Here is a 24,490-nt window from a genome sequence, read left to right as displayed (position 1 = left end):
CTCTATTCATTCTCAGAAATTTTGCAATCTTTTGACATAGAAAACACCCTTTTCTATTTAATATAGACATTCTACATTATAAGGATTCGACTTTAAGTTAGTACTGGAACTTCCAAAACTTTCAAAAGTTTAATTTGTCATAAAACTTTAACAAAAGTTGCCTTATATGTAATATAATAAACACAATATCCTTAAACGATAGTGCCCTTCTTTGTTGCCTTATCCTGGGAAATCTTAAATATCTATATATTATAATTAATGGTTTCCCCTAAAACATCTGACAAATTTTTTAAATAGTTCTGCTTTAAAGTCCATCTTATCTTTGTATTGACTGAAATGATTAAATATTAAGTTTGTTCATGTCCAGCGGCACATGTTACAGTGTTATCCGGATTCATCGTTATACAATGCGGGGAAAAATTACTACTGTCAAATTCAATTTCCAATAAATAGATTCGTGTTTAACAAAACTATTTTCTGATGATATCATTGTTGGTCTTTGATGCCACTTTTATCATTATTTGTCAGTATTTCATGACTCCCAGCTGTTTTTGAGTGTAGAAAGCTGAGACGCCCGGAGAGAACAAGTGACACTCGGCAGGGAAACTGCAATCCTAGTCAATTAAGATTGGAGTCTAACCAAGCTACAACGTATAGGGTTCGAACTCTGAAATAAGCAGTGAAGCATTAATTTTTACGAACGAAAGAAATTTGTTTTTCACTTTATCCAGTTTTCGTTTGATACATACTTTTGTTTTCTGTCATCCAAATTAAAAAAAAACATGTTTTATAAACAAATTTAGGAAAACAAGGTAGCCGAGTGCATATATAGTTCTTTCAAACATATTCCTTCATCGTTGGGAGGCTGTGTCGTCGTAACAGAAAGAAAACTCAGGGTAAGAATTGATCTTTTGAATTCTTGTAGTTTCATTTTCCATGTATTCGGTATTCATTCTAATCATAAGCTCCACGAGGCAAAAATCTCGTGATGCAGGTATATTGTATCTTGGAGGCTATTTCTTTCTTTTTGGGCGGGGACTCCAAGCGGACAACATGCATGTTTTATAACGCATCCGTATATTTTCTTATTAAATGAAGAAAGTTTCAGGTCCAGCCGATGGATGATAGATCGGTTAGAAAGCTTGATTTGAGGGTTGAAAACGGAGAGCACGAAAAAAAAAGGGGGGGGGTTGTGGTTTCTTCCACAGGGAATATTTTTATCTTATGAACTCTACATAAGAAAGGTTTTTTTTATTTATCTATTTCCCAAAAAAAAAAAGAAAAACAAATGTCACGAAGGCAAATTGTGGCTGCCTACTGGTCTTTCTTCTTTTCTCCCGTGAGGCTATCTCGCATATATCTGGTTTACCGCCAAACCGAGCACATGTCTTTTGGTTGTTTCTGTCACTGGATGAATATGACTTAATTTTCTTTAGATAAACTTCGAAATAAAAAAAAAAAATTTTTTGCAAAAAAGATCTTTCCAGTTTTACCATTTTGTGTGTTGTATGTTCGGTAAATAATCAAATCTTTCCATTGTTTACATCCGGTTTTTCATAATCACATGATTCCAAAAACATGTTGTCAACCAATCTCAGGATGCTACTTCAAATACTAGCTGTTTTCATTGGAATTTCGCTTTGTCAAGCAACAGACAAAGTTGATTCGCGCCCAAACATCATTTTCGTATTGGCTGACGACTATGGCTTCAACGATGTTGGTTATCATGGGTCAGAAATCAAAACACCAAATCTTGATAAACTGGCCAGTGAGGGTGTAAAGTTAGAAAATTATTACGTGCAGCCAATATGTACACCCACCAGATCCCAGCTTCTGTCTGGAAGGTATCAGGTGAGATTTTTCTAACCCCAAGGTACCTTGGGAAAGTACATTAGTCTTTATTTGTAATGCATTTCAGAACTATTTCATGTATTTCATAGTACATCTGTAGAACTATTTCCTTTTGTGATTTTGTGTCCTGATGGTGGCTAAATCAGAAACTCACTCTGAACATAGAATACCAAAAGGAATTAAGCTGGAACAAAATAGTATGATGAATTGAAATGTTTTTTTGTTGCTGTCAGGCGCGTAGCTGCCTTTACGCAAAAAATCATTTGCTTGCAAATCCTGAAATTGAATTTCGGATAGTCTTTAGTCTTTCCGGATTATCGTGTCTGGCGGTGTCTGTACTTGCAACTACAATCACGACACAAAGTTTAACCCCGGTAGAAATCAAAATAAAAATGAAGAAGCTAGATTTTTATTTTAGCAAGAAGGCAGCGGATAACGAAAGCCATCGAATAGCCGTTCGATTTCGTATTCCCAGTGTCATTTCGTCCAAAAGACTATTGATTCACCTAGGGTATCTGTGTTACAAATGACCTTCTACCGTTGTCGTAGAAACCTCTCATTTGATTTTAAAATGACCCACGTGAGAAACACCACGGGTGTCTTGCAAGAAGCAGGACCTGCTTACCTTCGGAGCACCGGAGGTCGCCACATTTTTTCGGGGTCCGTGTTTTTCATCTGTAGTTAGTTTTCAATGTTGAAAGTTTTTGCTTGTCATTTTGTGTCTTATCTGTTCCCGGGTTTCCAAATTACGAAACCCACTAGGATGTTACTATCGTTTCTTGAAATATGGTATAGTAAGAAACAAATAGGGTATTTATCATTTTCATCATAAAATGGTCCAAAAAAAATTTCGCCTCGCTCCGCTTGGCGATATATGCTTGCACTTTATTTCAACACAGCTACGCCCCTGGCTGTGAACCATTCTATGTCATGTATATGTCCTATAATATAAGACTCTGCAGGTTCATATCATTTACATTCAACGTTTTTTATTGGAATTTTTTTTTTTTCTATCAATATCAGTCACATCAAAATATTGAAATAGCTTTTCAAGACCTCATACGGTCTGACCTTCTTACAATTTAAAGACAAGAAGAATTATATAGTGCCAAGAAGACAAATTGAGAGACAAAATAGTTTAAAACTTCAAATACTATAATATTAAAACAAAAAACAAAATGTAGACGAAGTGGATTATAATGACAGTTGATTAATTTCTGTTTTATAAAGTTTCAATTTTTGTTAGATTTAACTGTTTTAGAGTTATGCCCATTTGCAAAGGCAAAAAATGCTGAACTTTTCGTTTCTGTTCTCTAACTTTAGTTTGCCTCAACCAAATAGTATGTAACCTATACACAATGCTTATTACCACAACAAACAGATCAAGTTGGAATTTGGGTGGTGTCACTATAACTGTTTTAGAGTTATGTCCCTTTACAAATGGAAAAATTGCTGAATTTTTTGTTCTGTTTTCTACTTAATTTTGCCTCAACCAAATTTTATGACACTTATATAATACTTATTACCACAAAACTCAGATCAAGTACAAATTTGGGTAGCGTCACTTTTACCGTTCTTCAGTTATGTCCCTTGAAAACTTTAATGATAGGCAAACAGGGGCATCATCTGTGTCCCATGGAAACATTCCCCATTTATTTCAAATAATAAAAAATACAGTCCATGATTTTAAGATAATCATTTAATCATAAAATATTTGGTCTGGTAATCAAATAATCACTATAAAAACGGCCAAGTAATCACATAATCAAAATCCCTATGCGGCGGCTCACCTATCGGTAAAGGTTGTACAACAACCTATATTGGCTAACATCTATAGCATTTGATCTCTAGTTGTCTCATTTTCAAATCATACAGTATCTCCAAATTTTACATTTGTTTTAAAATACATATACATATACATGTACCAGTAATGATAAAATGAATCTGTGAAAATGAATACACATGCATGCTTGAAGATTATGTGACAAATAAAAAGGTGAAAGTTCATGAAGTTAAGTACCAGGAAATTCATTGAATGTTTTTTTTCTTCTTCAGATTCATACTGGATTGCAGCATGGAATTATATGGCCACTACAACCCAGTGGCTTACCTTTAGACAGTCCAACCATAGCTGATAAAATGAAACAAGCTGGTTACTCTACTCATGCAGTTGGAAAATGGCATCTTGGATTTTATAAGAAGGAATATTTGCCTACAAGCAGAGGGTTCGATTCATATTACGGTGAGATCTTAATATAAGTTTTTAGTTCATGCATGTATCTGCTTGACCAGACTACCTACCAATAGGAAGTTTGAATGAGTATATGATCAGTACTTAAAAAGATCTCATAGACTATTTGAGAATGCTTTAATATTTGGTAAGGATAAATGTTTTTGTTTGTTTTTGCAGTTATAAGAAATTTAATTGTTGTGGACCCCACAAAAAGATCAATTAAACATAAAAAGTTTACATTACCTAGTTATGAGCCAAAGAATCAGCTAATGATGATAGAATTTTAAAGGCAATTTTTTGAAGCACTCATAAATGTTGAACTTGACCAAAGTGACTATGACAGTTTGGTGCTACATGTATATGATTGCCTGGCAATGTAATGATGTATTTGTTAACTTAAACTACTGTACATTTTGTAAACATTACATTCATGACATTGCAGTTCAAATATTATATCACATGCTAAAATTACACCAGAAGCCAATTAAATTTTGTATCTTAATAAGTTATGAAATATTTCATGTTAAAGTAGGACCTTGGATTTAGGTTATGGACCTTTCAGTTTGGAGTGTCAAAAGTCCCGGACCTTTCAGTATCAAATGTTAATTTGAACCCCTGAAACATAAATAAGTAAAAATAGATTTAATCAGTTCAATTAGTCTCTAGAAGAACAGCTATGAATATTTGACAACTTGTCCCCCTTTTTGGCTCCTTGATGCCGTGTTAGACTTTTCATCAGGACAAATGAAAACACTTGAAAAATAACCTCTGGCTGATCCCTATAAGGAATTTTTTCTGCAATGTTTGTTTCCTAAAAATACACTTGTTCTTGAAAAAAAAAAACATAATATAATTTCCCATTTGGTTTAACAGTAAACCTTTACATAAACTAGAGACCCATTTTGAATTTAATATTGGGATTCAACTTCAAGTAACAATATTTATTAAGAATCTTTTCACAGGAACATATCTGGAAAGTTTGATTTCAGTTGTAAGGTAAACAGCAATTAAAAAACAACTTCAAAACAAATTTGTATTTAAAGCAGCTATTTAAAGAAACATGTACACATGTACCTGGACATTACATAGACAATAACTGTTTAGTGTCTTTAAATATCAGCTGTATTTGTACGAGGCTAGGAAACAAGGTGTATGCGAGCTTTTAGCGAGCTACTACACCTGTTTCGAGCCGAGTACAAATACAGCTGATATTTAAAGACACTAAACAGTTGTTGTCTTTATCCTGCAATTAATTCTGTTTATTGTTTGTGTTTTGAAAGACACAAAAACTAACATATTTAATTAATTAATTTAATTAATATTTAATTTGTAATCCCTTGAGGCCCGCGTAGTAATATCAAAATCACACATTACGCTGAAGACGGGTTCGCAAAAAAAGAATCCCGAATGGTCAACAATAATACATCGCTCAAGGTGTATAATTATCTATTTTAACATAACAACTAATTTCAACGGTAAAAACAAATAACAAAACATTGTCAAATTTGAAACAGAAGTGTACGAGTTGTCCTACGCTTCAGACTTGAAAGGTCGCTAAACATGCATGATGAAATTGACATGTTTGACTTTTTGTAACACAATCATACACATTCAAGTTTTGAAATCGACAAGTGTCATCGTCATTGGAATGCAACTGGAATACACATTCTGAGGTCACACAGGTTCAAACAATACTCAGTCCGGCAGTGGGCGGAGCTTTAAAGCGATATCTGTATAGTATACAGATACAGCATAGCGATATCTGTAGCGCTGTATCTGTATAGTAGGACACCCAATTGCAGGATAAAATCCCTTATCCAGTGGACATATGCCATAATCAATTGAAAAGTTGTTATTATATATTTAAGTCAAGACCTGATGTATTTTAGATATATATTAAACGCTAAAAAATTCAAGAACTGGGTAAAAAAAAACCAGTCTGTAAATGAAGAAAATAGTGACCATGATATTAAATTATGAGGCTGTTAATATAGGACAGACAATAAACATCTAGACATCTTTTGATATTTTGTATTCCTGGGATGCTGTCTAATTTACATATTACCCACATCTCTTAATTTCATATGTAATGATAGAAGTTTGTTCTAATCTTTTCCAGGCTATCTCACTGGTTCAGAAGATTATTTTAAGCACTCAAGATGTTATGGTGGATTTTGTGGAATGGATCTCCGTGACAACACAGAACCTACAAGTGCTGATGGGAAATATTCAACACACTTATTCAGTGAGAAAGTCATAGATATAGTGAACAATCATAATTCTGAGAAGGTAACAGAAAAAGTAATGTTAATTATACCCCCGCTTTAAAAAAGGGGGGTATACTGTTTTACCTCTGTCTGTCCGTCCGTCCGTCAGTCCGTCAGTCCGTCCATCAGTCCGTCAGTCCGTCCGTCAGTCCATCCGTCAGTCAGTCCGTCCCATGAAACTTTCGTCACATTTTTCTCAGGAACTACACATCCACCCTTTCTGTAATTTGGTATCAACATTTATATATGTCAGCCATACCGTGTGATGCGTTTTCAGATTCATCACTTGACAACTTCCTGTTTACCGAACACTTGTCTGATTTTACACATGATAGCCAAGTTGAAAATTTTCGTCACATTTTTCTCAGGAACTACAATACAAGGATTTCTGAAATTTGGTTTCAGGATTTATATAAGTCAGCTATACCGTGTGATGCGTTTTCAGATTCATCACTCGACAACTTCCTGTTTACCGAACACTTGTATGATTTTACACATGATAGCCAAGTTGAAAATTTTCGTCACATTTTTCTCAGGAACTACAATACAAGGATTTCTGAAATTTGGTTTCAGGATTTATATATGTCAGCTATACCGTGTGATGCGTTTTCAGATTCATCACTCGACAACTTCCTGTTTACCGAACACTTGTATGATTTTACACATGATAGCCAACTTGAAAATTTCGTCACATTTTTCTCAGGAACTACAATACAAGGATTTCTGAAATTTGGTTTCAGGATTTATATAAGTCAGCTATACCGTGTGATGCGTTTTCAGATTCATCACTCGACAACTTCCTGTTTACCGAACACTTGCATATTTTTACACTATTAATATTATCCACTTGCGGCGGGGGTATCATCAGTGAGCAGTAGCTCGCAGTTTCACTTGTTTATAATTGAGGCAGAGGAAATTTCTTATATTTGTTTTTAAAGGGCTTTATCAGCATCATAATAAAGAAGTTTCATATCTTTACACAAGGAGAGATTTCAAATAGGGCCGACCTTATAATACTTAATTGTCATTTTTTAAACAAAGAATTACATTTTTTTGGTATCACGTCGGTGTCCTCGTCAGCATCATTGGAAGACGGATGGTTTCCGGATAATAACTTTAGTATAAGTTAATAGAAATGAATAAAATTTTAAACCCAATGTTTATAACCACAAAAGGAAGCTTTGGATTGATTTTTGGGGTTATGGTCCCTAAGGTTTATGGATTAGGGGCCCAAGGTTTCAGGACAATGAGTTGTGTATAAGTATTTCAATTACTCTGAAATTATACCACAATGTTAATTACCATCAGTAGAAGTTTGGGATTTATTTTAAGGGTTATGGGGCAAACAATCTAGAAAAAGAGAGCCAAAAAGAAGCATTTTTGTAGTTTCAAGACAAAACTTGTGTAAAAGAGTATGAATCTTTCTGAAATTATACCACACGATTCCATACTACCAAGGGATGGTTCAATCTAATTAAAAACCGATCTCTCATCGCTCCCGTTTTCTGATATGTCGCGTGGGAGATCTAACGAAACCCACTTTGAGGTCACATGTGAGTGAACTAGAAGTTATGAATTTATAATGATATGCAAATGAGTTGATGACCTATTAATAAGCCAATCAAAAGAGTTTATGAATTATTTTGACTGACGATTTCGTGGTAAATAAAATGAGTTACATCCCTTTGCCTTACGATAAACTTTCAAGATCGTGGAAGACTCAATTTCATTGGTCGAAAAAGACACACCTACAAGGTCACTCACATGTGACCTCAAAGCGGGTTTCGTTAGATCTCCCACACGACATATCAGAAACAGGAGCGATGAGAGATCGGTTTTTAATTAGATTGGGGATGGTTAGGATTGACTTTTGTGGGGTATGGCTCAAACCAATTATGAATTATTTGTCGTATAAAGCTGCGCCCTGCAGAGCATCTGGTTAACCCTTGGTAAAATTTGCAAATAAATAATATCTTAATAGAAAAATATGTGCATGTTATAATACATACAAAAAAATTATAAATTCTGGTATGTGTTGTACAAAACAATACAGAAGATCAGATGTCTTAAGTAAAAATGCTATCTATATTTAAGCTTTTATTATTCTATAAAATATTTCAGCCATTGTTTATTTACCTTCCGTTCCAAGCAGTACATTCTCCATTACAAGTACCAGAAGAGTATGTTACACCCTACGATAACATTAAGAACAGAAACAGGAGATCATATGCAGGTACTGTAAATGCAGAAATTATTACAATGTATTTAGTATTGCAAAAAATGTGACAGGGTAATAATCCAAATAGTTTAAACTTGCATTTTGATGAATTTTTTTATATAAATAAACAGGATTTTTCTCAATATTACGAAAATTAAAATGTCATTTTAGTCTAAACTAACAAAATAGCAATAATAAATGCACACAATAATTTCTGAATTTACAGTTATTCAACATAATTACATTTTCTGGTAATTACTTTTAGTCAAGAAAAAAATGTGTTTTATATTCCCAGATTTACATTTGATTTTTTGGGCTAAAAGATGTTTGAATTGTGTCAAGTGATAAGGTCTAGGTCAAAATATTTTCCAATTTATGCAATATGAATATATGTCTCTTGAAGAAATTAGTATCTTGTCAACATAAAAGTAGACTGAATTAATTCAAAACACAAAGTTTTTTTTGAGAAATTCAAGTGTACCAGTATTTGTTTTTCTTTGTTAAAAACGTCAAAATAAGAAAAAATTAAGATGAAATCATGTTATCACAGTGTCATAAAATTGAGTAGCTTATGATAAAGTCAAGGGACAGTAGTTGGATTATGTCACAGATTTTTGTGAAATTTTGCATACTACAACTAATTGAACTATGAAAAGTTAATGCATATATCTCTTTTATTTTCTGAAATATTACTGATTGTGTTCGTTCAAAAATTGTGAATTTTTGATTTTTCTTAAAAAACTATTTGTTGATAATACGTAATCTTCTTGTTAATGATGTAAAATAAGGGGAGATAACTTCTATTATGTTTTTTATAATTTTATAGGTATGGTATCAGCAATGGATGAAGCTGTCGGTAATATAACTGAGACATTTAAACAGAAAGGAATATGGAACAACACACTACTTGTTTTTTCTACTGGTATATAACTTGTGTAGTTATTAATTTTTGTTGTTGTTGAGAAAAGACATTTTCAATGTCCCTGTCTGGAAATGATTAAGATAATCATCATTTATAGATGGCATATAAAATATGCTACATGTTTGAAGATTTCCTTTGACTTTCTTGTCAAATTATTAAATTGCAAATATTTCTAAAAAAAAAAAAAAAAAAGATATAAACAAATCAATCTGAGTTTCTTCAATTGAAATTCCAAAATAATTTGCATCACTGCTTTGATTTTTTCATTGAAGTCTTTTTGAAAATTCCTTTACGCTACTTATAAGTTGGTAGGAATAGCACATATAGAAAGGCTACCTGTGAAGTCATAAGATTTTCAACAGGTTACATTTCCCCATTCAATTTATGACCCATTCAATAAATATGTGTTCACAAAAAAAAACATCCAAGCATATGTTCATGAAAATACATCATTACCTACGGGTTCATAATAAAAACACCAATACCTATGTGTTCTCAAAAATGAATATTCAAATTTTCTAATTAATATCGCAAATAAATTATGTCCAAAGGGACTAGCAACTCTTATTTGTAGTGGTTATATATCCTGTTGTGAAGTCTGTCAGTCTGTAAACTTTAATATAAACATACATAAACTTTGGTAAAAATGCTTAATGTTTTTAACAACATGCCTGTTCACTCTCAAAATTTGCATACAATTTTAAAATGGGCACTTTCAAAATCTGCCTGCAACTTACAAAATGCAGACATTGAAGATCAGCAATGCCTATCGAGTTTCAAAGGTCACTTCATTAATTTGTGTTTAAGTCCTTTGCATCCAATGCAAGTCACAATTTGTAAAAGAAACCATTATAGGTCAGAGTACGGTCTTCAACACAGACCATTGGCTCACATCTAACAGCAAGCTATAAAGGGCCCCAAAATATTACATGTGTAAAACCATTCAAACAGGAAACTAAAAGTCTAATTCTAATATATATAAAAAATACATTAAACAAAAAACACGTATGAACCACATCAACAAATGATAACCACTGAACATCAGGTTACAGACATAGGACAGGTGCAAGCAAATGCATGAGTATAAAAAAGTGTATTTACTTTAATTTGTTTTTATTTCATATTTAATACTCCTTTTAATTATGATTAGACAATGGTGGACAAATTCTTTCTGGAGGAAATAATTGGCCATTGAGAGGATGGAAACACTCTTTATGGGAGGGTGGAATGAGAGGGGTTGGATTCGTTCATGGTAATATGCTGAAAAATAAAGGAACCAGTACAAAAGAATTGATGCATGTGACAGACTGGTTCCCTACACTGGTTGGTCTTGCTGGGGGAAATCTCAATGGAACAAAACCTCTAGATGGCTATGACCAGTGGAAAACGATCAGGTTAGTAAAAGAATTAATTTCAAAACAAAATTTCCCATTCCAAAAAAACACATGAACTTCCTAAACATTTGCCTTTTAAAAAGGACCACTGTTACCATGGACATATCGTATAGCGGGAAATTTAGCTCGTTTTTGCTGAACAAAATCGCCAAAATAAATTTCGCTTATTTAAACCGGCACATGCAAAGGTATTGACAACAGTTTTGAATCCGGCAAAATAATAACCATCAAAATATTCTAATACCTTATTCAATAAAGATCACAAAATTTTACACCCGCGAAAATAATCCACTATACGGTATGTAAGAAATTGAAAAGTACCAAAGTTATTGAATCTCCACAGCATTTTCTCTAATTTATGTGATATTTTCACATTTATTGAGATGGGTGAGAAAAATATTTCTTATAACTAGTGAAATGTCCGTTCTCAGCAAATGAAATTTTCTTGATTTCTTCTAAATTTTTATATGCCCATTTACGGGATTTCTTATGGTAGTTAGTTAGTTAGTTGGTTATTTTAAACATATTTATTTATAGTGGATTGGGAAACAAGTTATTGCAAGTTATATTACTTTCCACTTTACGGGTGCGAGTGCTGCCTTGTAGCGGCATTAGCCTGCTCTTTTTTGAAATCTACAAGGGTGTCTTTTACTTGGAAGAGATATTATGGTATATCATTGACTGTCTGTCTGTCTGTCGTCAACATGTCAGACATTAACTCAAAAAAGCTTCAACCAATATGTATGAAACTTTGGTGAATTGTGTATACAAAAGTTCAAGATTCTTTAATGTATATATTAATATTGCTACAACTTTTTAAACACATCTTGTTGACATATTTAGATACTTACAATATTAATCCACCAGAAATCTACTTTCACAAAATAAAATATTATGTAATTATTTATTTCAGTGAAGGGGTGGAAGGTCCTAGAAAGGTTCTTCTCCATAATATAGACCCATTATTTAAAACAGTTGGTGAACCGGCATACAATGATACATTTGATAGTCGAGTAAGAGCTGCCATAAGATACAAAGATTGGAAGTTAATTACAGGGAATCCAGGTAAATTATATACAGTTTAGACTTGAATTACAAATCAAACTACATTTTTAGGGGTAAAATACCTCAGAGATTCTGGATCAAGTCATTTAATTTTCAGAAATTGTTAATTTTCCTGTTAAATAAAATTTGTTAATTTTCCTGGTAAAAAAAATGATTGAAAATATTTTGAAAATTCATAATCTTTACTAAGGTCAGAGATTGATAATTTTGTGTGTGTGTGTGTGTAGGGAAGGGAAGTGGGGGTTCTCTTTGAAAAGCTTATTTAACTTCAATTTTTAACTGTGATATTGTTAAAAGGTTTAGAATATGGTTTTCATAATAAAACAAAATCAACCTTAAATAATTTCACTATGCAGAGATGTTTCACAATTTTTTTGATTCAACTGTTTTTGCTCCAGTGTTTACAGTACCCAATCTAAATCCATCAAACGGCTATGGTACTCAGAACCGCTATGGTACTCCAAACTGCGATGGTCACTCTGAAGTGCAATGGTCCACGCTGAAGTGCGATAGTTAACACCCTGAAGTGCGATGGTGACATTGTGACATTAACTTGTTGATATCTACGCTAGGGCGTTCAAGGGCAAAATGAAAACAAATATTTAGCGTTTATATCTATAGGATAAAACTAAGCAGGGTGCATTTCAGTTTATCAAAGTTTTGACAAAACTTAGAAATTGATAAAAACAATTATTCTACTATTTTAGGAAGTACACGTAGGGAGCAGTCAGGTTAATTTCGACCTACTATGTTGCAAACAGTTAACCACAATAAAATAAGACTAGAGTTAGATGTTCTTACGAATCAGTATTTATCTCAGGGTTAAACAACTGTATTAACTTGATTAGCAAAAACATTGCTAATACTCTCAATTATTATTTTAAATTGTCCACATAAAATCAGGTGAAGCTTACTTAAAGATAAATCAATATTACTATTTTAAATTATATTAGTATACCTTATTTCAGTGCCATTAGTTTGCGGCATAATTCAGAACACTGTATAGCCTATTTTCTGACCAAGTTCATCAAGTTGCAGCCTAGTTGCTCTCTCTAATTTGCTGCTTGAATGGTTAAAAATATTCTGTTAGGGACTTGAATTGTTCGTTTCTGTCATCGATTGTTTTTTTCCCTTCATATCCTTTTCGAGCATGAAATCTTCATCTACAAAACCCTATCCTTCTATTTGCAAATCAATGTTGTATTTAAACGTTATATAATACAATACTCAAACATCATGCAAAACCATTGTACTTTGACGTGGACCATGGCACTTCAGCGTGACCATCGTACTTCTGTGTCCCCATTGCACCTTCGAGTCTTACATATGAATATGAAAGTATTTATCAGTTTTTGGGAAAATAATATTTTTAAATAGTCAATAACTGTACTTTAATTTCAAATTTGTGTTTATCTTCTTTCACCTGATAAACGGTAAAGCTAAGGCACTGTCTTTTCATCATACATTCAGAGCTCCAGATAAGCTGCGTATTTGCGTGATCACGCAATACAAATAATAAAAAACCCAATGCAATTGCCCATTGCAGGGTTCAATAACCCAATTAATTCAAAGGAAAACCCAATTATATGCCCAAACCATGAGTTCTCAACCCTTTAATTGACTACTTTTTGCGTTATTTACCCTTATCTGTTTACAGTCGTCGCGTAGATCTATGTTTATAATATTTAAAATTGGAAATTTCCTTTCGTTCTAAAAATAGATCCCTGCATCAAGTAGCTGAAATGGGTCCCTGTTGGAGTTTTCCGTTACTCAATAGGTAAACGTGTTTTTGAAAACATTTCGGTCTTCTCTGCGTTTATCCAATTAGCGTGTGTCATTTAGTCATAATTTTTTTTGCAGTGCTCGAGATTTATCATAACATACATTGAATTAAAACGAAAGTGAATGTCCGGTAAAAATATTAAATAGAAGCATGTTTTCTGCTTCTTTTGAAAAGCTGAGGGAAAGTTATGATAACAAGACTCAGCCAGTGTTTTAGGAAGCGTCCATCGAAAGCACGGGCGTGTGTGCGTACCTTCAAACGAGAACATTGCTAATAAACATGGGGTTTCGTCAAAAACGAAATCAGTTGGAAAAAGTGAACGGCCAAATCAATTATGATATGATAAAGCATGAGAAACCAAAAGTTCTAATAAAAGACAACTAAACCCAGATTTATATAAATTGAATAAACCAAAATCATTCAAGTATAATTAGAGTTTATGTAGTATTTTTTTTTTCATTTTACGGTTAATTAATGAATACACACATAGGCACTGGTCTCAGAATTTATTATATAAAGGTGCAAGACGAGTACCTGTGAATACACATATCCGTTTTTGTGAGAAAATACAAAACTGGCAGAAGGTTTGGAACGGGACACAAATTAAACGTACAATTGCTCCTCAGTGAATAAACCAAATAAAACAGCTAAACAAAAAAAGAAACATATTTAAGATGGAAAAAAATCTGGGGTTGATATTGCCTAAATATTCAATATTGTGTTGATGAAAAAACCCAATACATTCAGGAGCTTGGTGGTGAAAAACCCAATTTGATATTAACATGAGGGGTGAATTGGAATTGATAATGCAATTATAAAACTTTATCACCCAATTATATAAGAAAATGGTGGGTAAAAAACCCAATTTCTGAATTCTTATCTGGAGCTCTGATACATGAAGGCATGGGATTTTTTTCTAATGACAACTTATTCTTGTGATTTTAGTTATATAAAGAATAAACTTTTATTAATTATATACAGGAACAAAAATGTTTTTAAAGTCAAAGTCATCTCTTTTTTTTCTAACTAATTTTTAATTAAAGCAAACTTCTCTTTTCACTTCCCCTTTGAAAAATATGATTTTTCTCTCCAGAAATTAAGAATCAAACATTAAGTAATAAAAAGAAACCCAAACTCATTGCTTCTCCTCCTATTACAAAAATGTAAGGAAAAAGATAAATAGCTGGTGCTGAACATGAAAGGTTTTTAATTACACAAGTTTACATTGGATGTTCCTTGGAACTTCACTGTATTGAATTCTTAAACATTATTGAATTAAAAAAATAACCCCAAAAACATTTTATTTTTTGTTTTACATACATACACAAGCAGAATGACAAAAACTATATTAAATACATGCTACCTTTATCTTTTCAGGAAATGGTAGTTGGATACCTGAACCAACTTCACATCTCTCTGCCATATACCAGTATGAAAGTGAAAAGAAAAATCTCTGGCTGTTTAATATAGCTGAAGATCCAACTGAACATACAGATTTATCCAATAAATATCCAGATATTGTCAAAACAATGTTAGACTTATTACAAGGTTTTAACCATACTTCTGTCCCATGCTATTATCCTAAGGAAGATAAGAGAGGCAATCCTGAACTTCTTGGCGGCTACTGGGGACCATGGATGTAATACCATAGCCTAAATTTTGTGTGTTAAAATTACCAGGACTTGTGCAATATGTTGAATTTACTCAAAACAAAGTTTATATTGACTAATATAGTTTGCAATTCTAATTGACTGTAATGGTGTTTGCTATTCTAAATTACTTAACCTTATATTTTATAGAATATTTTTTGTGTGCTCATTGTATGACAGAGGAATGAAAATCTTGTTATTTTATAGGCGGTTTACTTCAATGAGGTGATGGTATAATTTTTGAATATTTTTTCTCTTCTTTAAATGAATCTCACTTGTATTGTTTTTAAAATACATTCCACATAGATAACTATGCATTTTGTAGACGGAGCTTTATATAATATTTCAATTATTTTTTATTAAAATATTTTTTTATGTTACTTTACAATTTCTATATCAAATGTTAGATTAAAAAAAAGTTATATACTCATTTTGTTATGTTGACCAACATTTTAGCCTATAATGAGAGATTGGTGCAAATGATGTCATCCTTGAACTGTAAAACACCATTCATCTCTTAAAACAATATCAGATGTTCTACCAAGAGAGAGAAAGAAATGTTTTTTTCTACTACAAATTAAAAAAGTTTGTTTAAACATAGTGATAAAAGTGTACCCCGATTGTTTCACCATCCCAGTAGTCAGCACAAAGTGTTGACTTGAGTTATTGATATGTTCATAATTTAATTTATAAATCTACTGTTTACAGAACATTAAATTTTTGAAACTCTAAGGCTTTTTTACCTGAGGAATAAATTACCTTTTAGGTATATTTGGTCCTCAATGCTCTTCAACTTCGTACTTTATTTGGCCTTTAACAATCTTTTGATACAAGCTTCACTAATGAGTCTTTTGTAGACAATACATGTGTCTGACACAAAAATTAAAATTCAATCCTGGTATCTATGATAAGTTTATTTGTACCATCTTATTCTGTACTACAGGAGCGCTTAAAAGCTAACTTCCTTGTAAAGTAGTGTTGAATACATTATGTGCAGGCACATAATGAAAAATCTGGAAAGACAGGAATTTGTTTTTAAATCATAAAACCATGTTTTAGATCTGGCTACTCATTCGATACCTAATTACTATTCACACTAAACGACTTCATGAAAGCATAGGACGCCGGTCTGCACCCTGATAATGCCATCTTCGACTTCACCAAAGCCTTCAACACAGTACCCCATAAGAAACACTTTCCAAAAACGGGCGAATATATGGAATAGGAAGTCAAATACACAACTGTCCGAATATGTTCTTTACAAACAGAGAAATGAAAGTAGAAGTAGAACAATCGGAAGAAGTGACAGTGGAATCTTGGAAGTATGGGCAATTAACTTAGGTATGAGGTTCAACGCAAAGAAATGCTACATTCTAAGCATGAAAAACAAGAGCCAAAAATTCCATAGTTTAAACGGACATATTCTACAAGTCTAAAATAAACCATTCTTGGGACTAAAAATTTCAGAAAGCCTTAAATGAACTACCCATATTTCTAACGTAGGGAAGACGGTAAACTAAGCACTCGGCTTCCCGAGTAGGAATTTGAGATATTATCAACCAGAATGCAAGAAAACAGAATATATTTCACTGGTCAGGTCAACAATGGAGTATGGAGCAATAGTATGTGACCCCTTCACATCTCAAACATCAACAAGCTGTGAGATTTATAACAGGAGACTACAAATCCAGAGAAAATGGTTGTGTCTCAAATATGCTCGCCAAACTGGAATTACAAGATTTACAGACAAAACGCTATTAAAGTCAGATGATAACGTTTCTGTACAAAGAGATAAAGGGGCTGGTTCCTGCTATAGAACGCGGCCACTATTTAGAAAAGCTTGTCCAAAAAGAACAATAACTGCCAAGAAATTTGTCAATCACCATATTATGAATATTGTGGAAAAATAAGTCAAGAACAACTCAAAGTGTTTTGATATTCCAGTGAGCAATATTCCAACTTATTCTTCGTAAAAACAGTGATCGAGTCAACCCACATTTAGGACACTGCTCTTGCGTACCGCCAATTACTCGATGGCGTTCCGTCGGCCGTTTTATTAAAGCCAGTATTGGCATCCTAAAAGTCGAATATAATTATTTTACTATATTATGACTTACTTAATATTCATTTTCTATATGACTTACTTATAAAAATTCGATCTTGACTGATGAGTCTTTTGTAGATCAAACGCGTGTCTTTGTTGTCATATGTTGTAAAAGAGAGACGAAAGATACCAGAGGGATAGTCAAACTCATAGGTTAAAAATAAACTGACAACGCCATTGCTAAAAATAAAAAGACAAACAGACAAATAATAGTACAGAAGACAAAACATAGAAAACTAAAGACTAAACAACACGAACCCCACCAAAAACTTGGGGTGATCTCAGGTGCTCCGGAAGGGTAAGCAGATCCTGCTCCACATGTGGCACTCGTAAACTAGTTGATGCAATTTTGATACTGAGATTTTACAATTAGTGGATGTTATTTTTTTTTTTTTGGTTTTTTCATTATGCTGGTTCTGACTAACCGCGAAGTCGCCAATGGGTAATCAATGTCATTATACGATCTTCTGTATTACAGTGAAGACGGTTTTTCTTATTTGTGAACTATTACTCGACGTCTTAAATCTGTTTATACATGTAGTAGCTTGACACTTGATGACTTTAAATTCAGAACAAAATAAAAAAACGACCTTTTAATTGAACTAACAAAATAGAAACCGACCTCTTAATTGTACTAACAAAATCTGTGTAACTGTAAATTTCACAGCTGTTGACAGCAACTTATCTGAAGCTATTTAAGTTTGAATGTACCTTGAGATATGACATCACTTTTTAATATACTTGTCAACTAAATAAACAATACTCACTGGTACTCATTTTACACATCAAAGTATCTTATAAACCATGTCTAGCATATATAAATGCACCGACATATATAAACATTTAGAAATGTGACATCATTGCCAATATTATCTAGTCTACTGTTGTATGAATTACTATGCTACAGTTGACTGCTAATTATTTTCAATGGTTTAATATTTTGCCGTGCAGCAGATAGTGCTGAAACACGACCAAACATTATTCTAATTTTAGCAGATGACTATGGTTTCAATGACATTGGTTATCATGGATCAGAAATAAAAACACCAAATTTGGACCAACTTGCAAGTGAAGGTGTAAAGCTAGAAAATTACAATGTTCAACCAATCTGTTCACCTACGAGATCGCAACTCTTGTCTGGCAGGTACCAGGTGAGCATTTTGTCGTAAGCTAGATTGTAACATTCTTGATGAAAACATTAGCTGATTTTCATGAAAAACGTTACCTAAACCTTGTATCCTGTTTAAGTCCAAGCTAAAATTAAAAATATATTGTTTATATTTGTTATCATATGCACATACATTCACATATTTTCAAATGCATTTCGTTTGCACTATTGAAAGCCAAAGTATTTCAACTGGAATATTTTAGAAGTCTGTGACATTACATATGTCAATATTAGATACTCAGATGCAAAGACATATGCAGTTGTAAATAATGTTCCAGTGAATATAATGGATAGTCTATACGGACTATAAACTTAAAGTCACATGAAAATACCTAAAAATTTGGTCGAAATTTCGCCCGTCTTTTTAAAGTTTAATAAATGAGAACTAACTACATTAATATAATGTTTGTCTCATTCTTTTGACTATACCCTCTTAAAACAAGCCATTGTTATTAGTTTGACGCCATCTTAATAATTTTCGAGCTGACCTCCGAAGACTGCAGATGGTCATATAAGCGATACATAAATATAGATAAAAATAGATAGCGGACTCATGCAATTAGATTTGTCTTTGTCTGATTTCATATTATAGGTTACACATACTGTTTATCATCGTTATAACCTGAATAAGTAAGAATTTTTGTTGATTGAATCATCAGTCAATCAAATGGTTGCGTCTGGCGTATAAAATTATAATCCTGGTACTTTTGATAACTATTTACCAATTGATACGTTATGCTCGTGCATTTTAATCATACATATACAAGAATGTGCTTCTTACGCAGAATTTGCTCCAACAGAGTTATGAGAAGGAAAGATTAAAAATGACACTCCATTAATTTTATAGAAACCACCACCAATTGGTTGATCTAATCGATGTGTCTGTGTCTGTGTCTTGACTGACTATCGACATCTTTACCATATCTTAGATCCTGCTTTGTCATCTACATCGTCTGGTCCGCTAGTCCGAAACGTGACCTATTCCCGAAAATTCACATTGCTATTTGGCGTGTCTCAGTTTTATACGTCAAACATTCATATAAAATATTTAGTAATGATGTTTGTTTTTTAATTTTGATAAAGTGATTGTGTTTTTTTCTTATCGTATGGGGTTTGAAATCTAGTTATATTTTTGTATGTAATGTAAAAATTATGATTATTTATCAGCTAATTAATGATGATGATTTTTAGTTTAAAACAACTATATGTTTATTTGCTTTTACAAAGTTTGAATTAAGAAAAAAATCCGAGATGGTTAGAAAAAGCAAATAATTACACCATAATAAACACAATTCTATCTTTATATTCTTTTATTGGTTAAAATACATAAAATAACACTATTATTTCCAATTGTATGTTGAATTTACCTGTGATTAAATTAACATAAAAAGGTCACTTTTTATGGCGTTGATACATTCGCATGTTCTATTGTTTTGAACTGATGTACTGTCGTAAATGCATGAGATGTACACTCTTGTTCTGTGGTTTACATGTTGTAATATACTTTTATTTTATCTACCTATGTTTTTCTCTGTCATGAGTGTTCATGCGTTTATTTATACTGTATTTCTATCATGTAATGTTGTCATTTTAGTGGTATTTATTAACATTGCTATATCAGCGGGGGGTTCAAAAAGCTAGGTTCAATCCACCATGTTTTTTTTGTTAAAATGTCCTGTACCAAGTCAGGAATATGTCATTTTTTCAAATAGTTCGTTTTCCGTTTTTGTAGCAGTTCATCGTTTCTGTTGCTCCGTTGTTTTTTACTTATAGTAGACGTGTTTCCCTCGGTTTGTGTCCAGAATTTGTTTTTGCTTATTCGATCTATGACTTATAAACACCACTGTTACAGCAGTATACTACTGTTGCCTATATTAACACTTGTTTAACTGTCAATGTTTACATTATTTTCCTGAACTCGCTTACTCCATGCTTTAATAAAAGCAACAGTAGTAGACCGCTGTTCAAATGTCATAAATCGCTTGAGAGAAAACAAATCCGGGCTACAAGCTAAAAGTGAAGGAAACAAAGGAACAACAGAAAGATTGTTGAAGGTTTTGCCAAAGTGCTTTGCCAATGGCAAATTACCGAACAGTTATTCAAGGAGCAATACAGTTAATGCACCAACATTTATTATAACAACTTCACGTTTTAGATTCATACAGGACTGCAACACGGTGTTATCCGTCCTAGACAAGCAAATGGCCTACCACTTGAAATTCCAACTATAGCTGATAAGATGAAGTCGGCAGGTTATGCAACTCATGCAGCTGACAAACGGCATCTTGGATTTCACAAAGAAGAATATTTCCCTACCAACAGAGGCTTTGATACATTTTATGGTTTGCGCAATATATTATTAGTATTACTGTAGATTCATTATTTTTCGTTGGATACCAATTTTCGTGGATTTCGTGGATACAGGTGAACCACAAATTCAAATGTTCTTCGAATAACATCTTTTCAATAGGCTTTGTATACAGCGATATGCAATACCACGAAATCAAATATCCACGAATATGAAAGTTTTCAGCAATCCACGAAAACTGATACCAACGACAAAAAATGAACTATGTGTTTTTATTTATCGGATTTCAAATAGTAATACTCGACTTTTCAATACAATCTGACGGCTTAAAACTGTATCAATCTTTAACACCGTTGAGGAAACCCTTGGGGATAGGAATGTGACAAAAGTCTTCCTGCTCACGAATACAAATCACCATGCAAGGTTATTAGATTTATCAAAGACGTAATAAATCCTTGGTATCAGCCTTTATGGTCTAATTAAAGAGAGACCTTCTGTTCAGGACACATACCTCTGTAATATAATATTGTCATTGTTGATATGAATAGCTCAATCGGGATCATAAGGTTATCAGTGTTTCCTGCAGCTTTTAAAAAGGGCAGGGTAATTGTTAGCTCAGAGGGCACATTAAGCGCGATGGACAACAATTTTAGGGCACTTACTTAATATAAACAGGCAATTTCTATAAAATGGATTCATTTAAAACATACTAGTTTAATGCTATAAAAACGACATTTATACATCTGTAATCAATCATTAAAACAAATTGTTAAACAAGAAAAAGTGTTTAAAACATATATATGAAATATTTAAAACAATAAACACAATTAAAAACAATGATATAATATATACATTTCGACCGTATCAAAATCTTAAAAAGATGTATTTATTTTTGGCGGCCAATCATCGTTCCTTTTGAAGTCTCATCTCATTCAAATTACTAGTAAACTTTATTTATCATATCTATTTCATATTATCCAACTCAAATATGTATCTTCCTGTCTTTCTTTTCTGTTAGGGCGTATACTAACACTCTTATAATCAATATATTCATTTGTAATCTATGATAATATTGACAAACGGAACTTTATAATAAAATTGAGAATGGAATGGGGAATGCGTCAAAGAGACAACAACCCGCCCATAGAAAAGACAACAGCCTAAGGCCACCAATGGGTATTCAACGCAGCGATAAACTCCCGCACCTGGAGGAGTCCTTCAGCTGGCCTCTAAACAATTATGTATACTAGCTCAGTGATAATGGACGTCGTTTGTTTATGTGTTACATATGGGCTTTGCTCATTGTTGAAGGCCATACGGTGACCTATAGTTGTTAATTTTTGTGTCATTTTGGTCGCTTGTGGACGGTTGTCTCATTGACAATCACACCACATCTTCTTTTTTATAGTCATACTAAACTCCGTATATAATGTTATAATTTGACTTCTTAATACATTAAGAGATGAAAACTCCTTGATATACTAGTTCGAATTTGTTTAAGAATTTAAAATTAGTCAACTCCATGGCCAAATAAAAATAAAAAAAAACAATAACAAAACAGTTACCTTAGCTGTATTTGGCAAAACTTTTAGGAATTTTTTGTCCTCAATGCTCTTCAACTTCGTACCTTTTTGGCCTTTTTAACATTTTTTGATTCGAGCGTCACTGATGAGTCTTTTGTAGACGAAACGCGCGTCTGGCGTAATAAAATTTTAATCCTGGTACATTGTATCTATGATGAGTTTATTTACTTACATCAAAAGATGATTGAGGAACACACCATACCATAAACTTGGGGTTGAACTTAGAAAATATTGGATAACATTTAAAGTTTCTTAATCATTATCATTACTGTAGACTCATTATTATTCGTTGGATACCAATTTTCGTGGGTGTCGTGGGTTTCGTGGGAACAGGTTAACCACGAATTGGAATGTTCAACGAACTACTAATTTCTATAAAGTTGTATATCTGTTTTATTGTAGTATGGGAGAACTGGATACTGGTATATTGTATCTATGCATTGCATTTTTTTTTTTATGGAAGATAACATAATTTCCTTCAGTTGCATTATTATAATTTTGATAATATTCAATTTTGTTTGATATTGCCATTAATAATTTCATTCATAATCAAACACAAACGGTTTTCAGCTGCATTGCATAATGTCTGATGAAGTAAAATAAAACTAATTGAAATAATTATGTAGAGTAGCATTCGGTATTTAAATACATATTAAATACTTAACATACAATACATTAATTTTGTCAAAAACAAACATTCAAAAGGGAATATGCTAATATTTGAACAAGTAACTACTTCAAACCAACCATGATTGCAACAACCAGATCCAGTTTGAAGATTGATTATACAATTGTTGTAATATTGTGAAAATACAACCCAACTCAATTGAATATAACAAAAATTGAGAAAGAAATGAAAATAAACAAATGAACAAAAAAATCTGGTAAAAACCATAGAAACCTGTTTTAGTCCATCGCAACCCTTGATTAAATTCTTGCCCTATGAACATATGTGCAGACAACTAATGTACTATGTTAAAAATGATAATTTTATTGGTGCTGGAATTTAATAGATACTGATATAAGTACTTACAGTTCTTTTAAAAATCGATGTAAATTTTAAATGTTGTTTTAATTTTTGTATGTAGGAAGAGGAATCTGGGAGGCTGACCCAAAATCTGGACGTACTGCAATACATCCACATGAAAATACAAACAAAACAGTTTGGTTATTCAATATCACCAACGATCCTACCGAATCCTTGGACTTATCCATGAAATATCCAGAAATGGTTAAAAAATTGTTAGATATACTGCAAACCTTTAATAATACTGCGGTACCCTGTCGATTTCCAGCCTCGGATCCCAGGAGCAACCCAAGTAAACATGGCGACTATTGGGGGCCGTGGTTATGAAAACATATACATTTACTGTGATACGACTTATGTTAATGCTGCTGTCAGATCGAATGCAAATAAAGTCCCTTTGGTATAGTCTTTTTTTCTACACGTAAAATGAAGAATAAATGCTAAATATGTTATCATACAACATAATATCTTATCCGAATATCGATTGTTATACGTCGGACTCAATATCCGAAAGTAAATTGGCGGCTAGTACCCCTGATCAACACCCACAGAATGAATGTTTGTTTTGTCGACCACACATTGTGGAATCATAATAAGTTAATGTAGCGCTTTGACATGACATGAATGCCACTCTATTTGAACATAAGACGGAAGAGCCATTAATGCTAGAAATTGAGGAATGTAGTAACATATTATAAATAAGAACACCAAAAGATCTACGATCTTCATCATGCACCCATACATTTAAAAAGTTAAAAATTAACATAAATAAATGGGCATGACATCCTTTAAAACATGCACCATTTTTTTTCTCAAAAAACAAATGTCTTGACCGCAATATTTTACTTTCCTGGCGAGGACAATTTCGTTCTTGGGCAATTGAAACAAATGGTGTAATATAACAGACAGAGGAAATGT

At 32.7% G+C, this 24,490-nt stretch overlaps 2 protein-coding genes across 2 annotated transcripts; both read left to right on the top strand.

Moving 5' to 3' along the window:
* Positions 1-1,551: 1,551 nt before the first annotated feature.
* Positions 1,552-15,813, top strand: LOC143063951 (arylsulfatase B-like). Its single transcript, XM_076236411.1, has 8 exons — positions 1,552-1,851; positions 3,907-4,093; positions 6,204-6,373; positions 8,473-8,584; positions 9,396-9,491; positions 10,642-10,885; positions 11,799-11,950; positions 15,111-15,813. Exons 1-8 carry the CDS (start codon positions 1,579-1,581, stop codon positions 15,374-15,376), a joined length of 1,500 nt encoding a protein of 499 aa, XP_076092526.1. The 5' UTR covers positions 1,552-1,578; the 3' UTR covers positions 15,377-15,813.
* Positions 15,814-16,986: 1,173 nt separating this feature from the next.
* Positions 16,987-24,173, top strand: LOC143061945 (arylsulfatase I-like). Its single transcript, XM_076233807.1, has 5 exons — positions 16,987-17,041; positions 18,441-18,637; positions 20,810-20,996; positions 23,634-23,787; positions 24,170-24,173. Exons 1-5 carry the CDS (start codon positions 16,987-16,989, stop codon positions 24,171-24,173), a joined length of 597 nt encoding a protein of 198 aa, XP_076089922.1.
* The last annotated feature ends 317 nt before the right edge of the window (positions 24,174-24,490 follow it).

This window comes from Mytilus galloprovincialis, chromosome 2, assembly GCF_965363235.1.
Source record: "Mytilus galloprovincialis chromosome 2, xbMytGall1.hap1.1, whole genome shotgun sequence".
Taxonomy (NCBI): Eukaryota; Metazoa; Mollusca; class Bivalvia; order Mytilida; family Mytilidae; genus Mytilus; species Mytilus galloprovincialis.
This window is presented reverse-complemented; position numbering and strand designations above follow the sequence as displayed.